Below are 9,431 nucleotides of genomic sequence, written 5' to 3'. Positions count from 1 at the left end.
GGTCGCCATCTCAAATCCTTCCTGTCAGTTTCTAACTTTTTCAGGTATGGGATTTTTCCTAGAAACTCTGTAGTAACTTAAGAAATTTGGGCTGGGTGCGGTGGCTTATGCTTGTAATCCCTGCACTTTTGGAAGCCACAGCTGGTGGATCGCTTGAACCCACGAGGCGGAGGTTGCAGTGAGCCATGATCACGCCAGTGTACCCCAGCCTGGCAACAGAGCTAGACCCTGTCTGAAAAAAAAAAAAAAAAAAGAATAAAAGCTCACTAAAATCTTTCATGCTGGGCTGATGTGATCCTCTTGCCTAGGCCTTGGGACCACAGGGGCGCACCACCCAGCTTCTGCTAATTTTTTTTTTTTTTTTTTTTTTTTTTTTTTAGTAGAGATGGTTTCACTGTGTTTGCGGGCCTGGTCTCAAGCTCCTGGGCTCAGGCGATCCGCCACCTCGGCCTTCCAAAGTGCTGGAATGGTACAGACCTGCCCCCTAACCCCCGGCTAACTTTTTGTATTTTTCGTAGATACGGGAGTTTTGCTATGTTTCCCAGCCCGGTCTCGACCTCCTGGGCTCAAGCGATCTGCACGCCTTGGCCTCCCAAAGTGCTAGGATTACAGGCGTGAGCCACTGCGCCTGGCTGATTGATGCATCTTGAAACGCCCCACATTCTCTCTAAGTGATGGCGGGCTCTTACAGTCTCAGAAATACCAGCTCTCTTCCTTCTAATAATTTACAAATCACCCAGTAATAGCCCCTAAACACGTTCATTGTAGTGATGCTCATTTCTCTTCAACAGAACAGAATCCCCCATCCCTCTGCCTGATCAGATCCATCACCAAAGAGACCATGTTATCTCTGGGACTCACTTCCCTTCCTTTATTTATTGAGTGGGGGTGTCAGAATGTCCCCACTGAATAAAATTACACAGTCACATCCCTGCCTCCCCAACAAGGGTCTGTACATCTTTTAGGGTAAGCCTAGCCCCCAGGAAAACTACTAACAACAGTAGCCAAACCCCTCTCAAAGACTCAAGGCTGCCTTGCCCATAAGAAACCTGTCATCCCAAATCAATACTTCTCCCAGAGACCCTTGGCTCCCTGTTTTCATCTCACTTCTCCCCATGTTCTTACTCAGGGACAGATAAGCCCTGGACGGAGAAATGCAGCACCTGATTCCAGGTGACTAAGTGTGGCCGGCCTTCACTGATTTCTCCCTCCACAGGACCAAAGGTCCTGCGGCTGGAAAGACTCAGGCAGTTTCTCTTGCAGGTCAGACTGCTCCCAGTACCATAAACGGAGACGACGCCTTTGCAAGGAGACCTAGGGTTGGTGCTCAAATACCAGAGAAGATACAAAAGGTGAGGTGACCTGGAGGGGGCAGAGTAGTGGCCCAGGGGACAGTGTGGGGTGACTAGGTTTCTGAGGAGGGGAAGACAGAGATAATGGGGACAAGAAGCAGGGACTTGGAGGAGATCTGGACCCTTGTGAGTTTCCCATCCTTGCTCTGTCATCACCTAGCATCCCTGGAGACAAGTCTGTGACCATGCACTACATTTAGTGAATTTCAGTTCATTCTGGAAGGTGGGAAGAGAGCCAGCCAGCAGCGTTAAAGCCCTACTGTGTGGCAGGGGAGAAGCTAGGGAAGGTCCCCCATGTTCTGTCAGTTAGCCATGGCATCAGCCAGAATGGTATATCATCCCTACTTCCGAGATCCAGCACACAGGAAGTGGCTCAATCTGAATGGCAGACATGCCTAGCTGAGTCACTGCCAAAATTTCTTTTTTTTTTCCTAGCCCTTTGATGATATTGCCAAATACTTCTCTAAGAAAGAGTGGGAAAAGATGAAATACTCGGAGAAAATCATCTGTGTGTACATGAAGAGAAAGTATGAGGCCATGACTAAACTAGGTAACAGAAAGTTCTAGGAACAGACAAGTCTGGGGACATATGAGCATCCCTTTTCCTGCTTTGCCTACTTCTTAGGCTGCAGAAAGTACCCCACATTTTCCTTTTGTGCAGGGAAAATCGCAAGGCAGCTTCTGAGTGCTCTGCTCTTCTGTGTCCTGTCAGGGCTGAGGGGAGGGACTGGCCACAGTGGAGCTCGTACCTGGATCCTGCACGTTTCTCTCCCATGGGCGTCTTTTCTGATGAGCCCAACGGTCTCTGTGGCATCCCGGCAACTCCCTCCATCCCCACCCCACACACACTGACCCCTACCTTCTCTCGGCTTGTATCTTTCTTTTTCTTTTTATTCTTTTTTGAGTCAGAGTCTCAGTCTGTCACCTAGGCTAGAGTGCAGTAGTGCAATCATAGCTCACTGCAGCCTCGAATTCCTGGCCTCAAACAATCCTCCAGCCTCAGCCTCCCAAAGTGCTGGTACTACAGACATGAGCCACTGTGCCAGGCCTAAGCTTGTCTCTTAAGGAATAAACATTTGGCTTCTTTCTAGGTTTCAAGGTAACCCTCCCACCTTTCATGCGTAATAAACGGGCCACAGACTTCCAGGGGAATGATTCTGATAATGACTGTAACCGCGGGAATCAGGGTGAGTAGATGGGAAGGGGCTGGAAAGGGTCTCCTCAAGTCCAACTGCTTTTCAGCTCAGCTACCCGGGAAAGATCCTCAGACATTTGTTCCCTCATACACATCAGGGCTGAGTGAAAACAAAATGCATACAGAAAGTTAACTACAGAGGCCATTCATATAAAATTTTAAAACATGCAAAACAAGAATATTTATTTTTATGGAAAATAAGTAAGTAGTAAATGTATACAAGCATGAATGTGAATAAAAAGACATCAAATTAAGGTGACTGGCTGTAAGTGGAGAAGGAGGGAGGGCAGGGATTGGTGAGTGCTGCACAGACAGCTTCAGCTGTGACTTGTTGATAGTGTGTTTTGTTTGTTTTTGTTTTTGAGGTGGAGGTTCGCTCTTGTCGACCAGGCTAGAGTGCAATAAGGCAATCTCAGCTCACTCCAAATTTCACCTCCCGGGTTCAAGTGATTCTCCTGCCTCAGCCTCCGGAGTAGCTGAGGTTACAGGCGCCCGCCACCACACCCAGCTAATTTTTAAATTTTTGGTAGAGGCGGAGTTTCATCATGTTGACCAGGCTGGTCTCAAACTTCCTGACCTCAGGTGATCCACCCGACTCAGCTTCCCAAAGTGCTGGGAATACAAGTGTGAGCTACCACTCCCGGTCTGTTTGTAGTATTTCTAATATTCTGAATTAATAAATCAGACCTAACATAGCTGTGGGGTAATGTTGAGATCCGACTGGCCTCAATATTATTCCCCATACTTTTCTGTGTGTTTGAAATATTTCGTTTTTAAAGGACATGTTGCTCTTCCTAAGCACTGTTAATGAATCAAAGGACAGTTAAGAAAATGTTACAAGTGAAAAAAAAAAAAAAAAAGAAAGCAAATGTTAAAACTGTAGATCTGCAAAGACTCCCCGAGTTTGTTTCATTAACAGCATGTAGGTATTGGATAGGTATCTTAGTAGTAGGGGTGATGAACACATTATGTAAAAAAGGCTGCTGTTTCTCTGTATTTTATCAAAACCAAATAGTCTTCTCATTCCCAAAGAACCCTGATTCTTTGTGATGAGCTCGGAGGTGAGTTTGAAAGAGTGATCCCTCATCCAACACACAGAGAGCTTTCCCACTTGTCAGTGAGGAGAGATAACATGGGGTGATAAAACGACAGGTTATTGGGTAGAAATCTTTGTACATTTCAGGAATATAAAGGGGACATATGTGTTTACTTGCTCTTCTGTTCTGAAAACACAGTTATAAGACAAGGTCAGAATGTCCAAACTGTCTCCAATAGACCCCAACTAAACAGGCCAGATTCTACCACCTCCCACCATCACTATAAGAGATCTGAAAATCCAGTGCTTGAGTATCTGCCAAGTTTTTGACATTAAAGGAGTGTCTTTATACTGAAAATATTTCAGAGCCACTGGACTAAATCATCCATAGTTCATCACACATTTAAGAGCTTAATTGACATACCATAAGATTCACCCATTTCAAGTGTACAATGATTTTCAGTTGTTGCACATCTTGAGTGAATACAGTTCAGATTCCCAAACAATCAATTTAGTTATTTGGGAAAAAGTGAAAGATATGTAATGGAAGAAGATGAGACTGTGATGGGGTTTAACCCCCATTTGATAAACCATGAGATGGAAAATTCTGAACTGATGCCACAGATAAATGCACCAACCATTACTGAACATAATTCAGAAGCAAATCTCACATAACTCCTCAACAATGAGTGGACGGAAAACCCTCTGCTGCAGAATGCCCTCATGCGACAGAAGTCTCTCTAGAGTTTGGAAATCTTTCCCAACAAAGAAAAATTCTGATGTATTCTCTTTCAGTTGAACATCCTCAGATGACTTTCGGCAGGCTCCAGGGAATCTTCCCGAAGGTGAGTATCTCTCAAATCTAAAGGACCAGAGAACCTTTGTCCCTCCACAGATGCGAACACTGGTAAGAGTGGGAGAATATCAAAAATGCCTTCACTGCCTCCTTCTCCCCATGTCTATCACAACAACTGATGTAGCATCAACAGCTTGATAATACTAAGAGTTGTGATCCTTAATACTTCTTTTGTTTTCATAGTGATGCCAGATAGTATTTTAAACAGTTCACATGGATTCATTTATTTAATCCATAAGAAGACCTCTATGATGTTTCTATTATTATCTCCAAATAATAAAGAGTCACACACTTCGGTTGTCATCCGTATAAAAGCCATGTGACTTGGTGCAAATCTTCTAAGTCCTCTCAGCTCCAGATTCCTGGTCCATGCAATGGAAGTAAAGAATCATAGTTCATGTTATAGATCCTAGTTATCAGCGACATAATAATAAAATGAGGCTGTCGTGGTACGGAGATGTTAATGAATGTTCCTGAGGTGCAGTGGCAGTGGTAGTCTAATCCAGAGCTCCAAACCATTTAAAACTCATTCATGTTTGCATTTTTTTATGAAGTTTGGATGTTGCTCACTAGGGCTTTACCTCATAGCGCCTGCTGGAGCTTCCATTGAGACACTTACTCTTGTAACAGGAAGGACCAGCTGGTCTCTGCTGTGTTACTGGGGCCATCTGCATGGCTTAGGAATCACTTTGACTGTTGGCCCTTCCTTACTGTGAGCTCCTTGAGGGCCTTGTCTGTACCTGGAGCATCCGGGAAGCCCCCATCCCAGCCCAGTGATCCCTCGGAGGCCCCTGAATGAGTGACCCTACAACTGCAGATTCAACTCTGGGTTAGAGGGTATAGGGATCTGGGAGTTGGGTGGCCAGTGTGTAGACTGAATTCAAAGAAGGATCATGAAAGGTATTAGTTGTTATTATTACTACATTTAAACAGTGTTTACAAGCTCAGAGAGGACTTTCCCGTAGCCTATTTTACATGTATTGTTCACTATTTCATAAGTGAGGAAGTTGAATAAAAAGTAGCTTAAGAGCCAGGCACGGTGGCTCAAGACTGTAATCCCAGCACTTTGGGAGGCCGAGGTGGGCGGATCATGAGGTCAAGAGATCAAGACCATCCTGCCCAACATGATGAAACCATGTCTCTACTAAAAATACAAAACTTAGCAGGGTGTGGTAGCTCCTGCCTGTAGTCTCTGCTACTCTGGAGGCTGAGGCAGGAGAATCGCTTAAACGTAGGAGTCAGATGTTGCAGTGAGTTGATATCATGCCACTGCACCCCAGCCTGGCAACAGAGCGTGACTCCGTCTTAGAAAAAAAAAAAAAAAAAAAAAAAAAAAAGAAAGAAAAAAAAGTAGCTTAAGGTTGTTGGTCAGTGACACATTCCAATGCAAGCAGAATTGGTATGGGTACCACTTCACTGAATTCCACATTCAATGTTGGTGCCTCTGTGGGGTGGTATGCCATATCTGGTACTGCTTTCTTTGCTGCTTAGATTAATTTCAGCAAACCATTTCTTTCCTTCTCCCTTTCCTGTATTCATCTCCCCACACTATCTTTCCCAGCAGTTTTTTGTCCCTTCTCTATGTTTTTACATTTACTCTCCCAGCAGCTATCTACAAGCTTATATGGGATCCCTTGTATTTTACAGAAGCTCTTCCTTTTGTAGACCTTGTGAATTCTTAGAATGCTATTCTTCTTCAAATCTTCTGTATATGACACTCTCAATTACATGGAGAATTTTGCTGTTTGCAAGAATGTCAGTCCTAAAAGAGTGTGAAGATAAGCATTCTAGCTCTGGAAACCATATTCACATAGGCCATTCCTTTCCCATCTAACCTCCCAGATTTCTTCTAATTTAGGCCTATGTAACTCTCCCAGTGTTGTTGAGAGCATTAATTAAGTTAATGCATGGGAAAATGCTTTGTAAGCTCAAAAGCACTATAGAAATGTCACTGATACTGTTTATCTGTAACCTTCACATTATAAAGATCATGCCCAAGATGCCAGCAGAGGAAGGAAATGATTCGAAGGGAATGTCAGAAGCATCTGGCTCACAAAACAATGGAAAACAGTTGTGCCCCTCGGGAAAACCAAGTACCTCTGAGAAGATTAACGCGACATCTCGTAAGAGGAAGCAATTCGGGAACAACCCCTCTGGCTTCCCTGGCTATGTTCAGGTGTGGGGACTGGGTGTGTGGCATGGATCCCAGACAAGCCTGGGTCCAGGTTGGGCTGAGGAGCTCGCCCAGCTCCAGATGAGATGTTAGACATGATTTCCAGAGGCACAGACTTGAGTTGTCACCCATAGAAAAAACCACGTGACTTGGGGTAAGTCTTTCAGATTTTCTCAGCTCCAGATACCTAGTCCATAAGATGGAAATAATCATAGTTCATAAGTTGTTTGGAGGCATTAAATTAAATCTAGAAGGCCTGATGACATGAAAGGTGCTCAAGCAATTCTATCTGTGATTACCTAGGATCATATCATACTTAGCTCAGTGCCTGATACCCAATATAGATGTACTTCAGAGATATTGCTGGTTTGGTTCCAGACCACTGCAATAAAGTGAGTCACAGACTTTTCTTTTTTTTGGTTTGGTAGTGCATAAAAACATTGTTTCTACTATAGTGTAGTCTACTAAGTGTGCAACAGCATTATGTCTAAAAATGTATATACCTTAATTTTAAAATAATTCATTGTTAAAAATGCTAACAATCTTCTGAGTCTCCAGTGAGTCACACTCTTTTTGCTGGTGGAGGGAGGGTCTTGCCTCTGTGGTGATGGCTGCTGGCTGATCAAGGTGGTGGTTGCTGAAGCGTGGAGTGTCTGTGGCAGTTTCTTAAAAGAACACAACAATGAAATATGCCACATAGATTAGCTCTCCCTTTCATGAAGTATTTCTCTGTAGTATGTAATGCTATTGGATAACATTTTACCCACAGTAGAACTTCTTTCAAAGTTGGAATCAATCCTCTGTAGCTATGAAAGTCCTGTATGGCATCACCTTCCAATGGAAGGCTATTTTATCTACATTGAAAATCTGTTGTTTAGTGTAGCCACCTTCAACAGTGATCTTAGCTAGATCTTCCAGATAACTTGCTGCAGCTTCTCCATCAGGGTTTGCTGCTTCACCTTGCACTTTTATGTTATGGAGACGGCTTCTTTCCTTAAACCTCACGAACCAACCTCTGCTAGCTTCACACGTGTCTCCTGCTGCTTCTTCACCTCTCTCAACTTTCACGGACTTAAAGAGAGTTTGGGTCTTGTTCTGAATTCGACTTTGGCTTAAGAGAATGTTGTGGCTGGTTTCATCTTCTATCCTGACCACTCAGACTTCCTCTATTTCAGCAGTAAGATTGTTTTGCTTGGTTATTCATGTGTTCACTGGAGTATTAGTATTACTATTTCCTTCAAGAACTTTTCCTTTGCATTCACAGCTTGGCTGTTTGGTGCAAGAGGCCGAGCTTTCAGCCTGTCTTGGCTTTCAGCATGCCTTCCTCACTCAGCTTAGCCATTTCTAGCTTCTGATTTAAAGTGAGAGACATGCAACTCTTCCTTTCACTTGAACATTTCGGGGCCATTGTAGGATTGTTCACTGTCCTAATTTCAGTATTCCTGTGTCTCAGGAAATAGGGAGGCCCAAGAAGAGGAAGAGAGACCCGGGACAGCTCACTGGTGGAGCAGTCAGAACACACACAACATTGGTCGATTAAGTTTATCATCGTCTATGGGTACAGTTACTGTTACCCCCAAAACTATTACAAACAAGAGGGTGACTATAGTCAATAATAACTTAATTGTACATTAAAAAAAACTAAAAGAGTGTAAATGGATTGTTTGTAACCAAGGATAAATGGTTGAGGGGATGGATACTCGATTTTCCATGATGCGATTATTACGCATGGCATGCCTGTATCAAAGCATCTCATGTACCCCATAAGTATATACACCTACTGTGGACCCACAAAAATAAAAAACAAAAATTATTTTAAAAGACTAAAAAACAGTAAAAACAATTGCAGTAATAATATCAAAGCTCACTGATGACAGATCACATAATAGATAAAATAATAATGGAAAAGTGTAAAATTGGTGAGAATTTAAAAAAAAATTACAGTATCTGTGAAGCACTATGAAAATGAGGTGCGATAAAACAAGGTATGCCTGTGTGGCCTTAATAAATATGTGCTGAATGAAAGGAGGTATGGGTGAATGTTCCTATAAGTGAAGAGGTTGGGAATCTAAGCCTGACAAGGGAAGGAGCCAGAAGCTAAAACTTCAATTGGCATTTGGCCTGTATTAGTGTGGGTCTAAGGTTTCAGCCTCTCTAAGCCAGAGAATGTGAAAACCTGGATAAAGAAGGCCCATGGGCACTTGGGAGCGGGGACGCATCTCCTGTTTTTTGAGTAAACAGAGCCTAACACTCTCCAGCCTACCCAACCCTCATCTTTCAACTCTTCTCCATCATAGGACCCAAAAGGGGGAAACATGCCTGGACCCACAGACTGCATGAGAGAAAGCAGCTGGTGATTTATGAAGAGATCAGCGATGCTGAGGAAGATGAAGAGTAACTCCCTAAGTGAACCTTGGACTCATTCCCCACATCCCTGCAGATGTGCTATTCTGTTATGGTACTGGTATCCCATCTTATCACTTGTCCCCCAAATCATTCCCTTCTCATAATTTTCTAGGGTACAGCATTGAGACTGAATGATGAGATTTCCCATGCTCTTTCTACTCCCTACCCTTTATATCCAGGGATGCTCCTTACCCAGGATGCTGTGGGATCCCAAACCGGAGGTCAGCCCTGATACACGGGCCACACTTTCCTCTAGCCTTGGAATGGATAAAACAAGTGAGGAGGTCACTGTGGCATGAGCAGATGGTTCACTTCAAGGAACCGTGGAAGGCGTGTGCAGGTCCTGAGGTAGGGCAGAATCGGAGTGTGCAGGGTCTGCAAGTCAGGAGGACTTGAGATTGAGTTGTCACGCT

At 43.7% G+C, this 9,431-nt stretch overlaps 1 protein-coding gene across 1 annotated transcript; it reads left to right on the top strand.

The window, feature by feature from the left end:
• Window positions 1-46: 46 nt before the first annotated feature.
• Window positions 47-9,010, top strand: LOC126945767 (protein SSX5-like). Its single transcript, XM_050775857.1, has 8 exons — window positions 47-69; window positions 1,217-1,352; window positions 1,788-1,902; window positions 2,444-2,539; window positions 4,379-4,428; window positions 6,427-6,562; window positions 8,066-8,143; window positions 8,910-9,010. The coding sequence occupies exons 1-8, from the start codon at window positions 47-49 to the stop codon at window positions 9,008-9,010; spliced, it is 735 nt and encodes a 244-aa protein (XP_050631814.1).
• The last annotated feature ends 421 nt before the right edge of the window (window positions 9,011-9,431 follow it).

This window comes from Macaca thibetana, chromosome X, assembly GCF_024542745.1.
Source record: "Macaca thibetana thibetana isolate TM-01 chromosome X, ASM2454274v1, whole genome shotgun sequence".
Lineage (NCBI taxonomy): Eukaryota > Metazoa > Chordata > Mammalia > Primates > Cercopithecidae > Macaca > Macaca thibetana.
The sequence above is the reverse complement of the archived record's forward strand: the minus strand, read 5'-3'. Positions and strand labels throughout refer to the sequence as shown.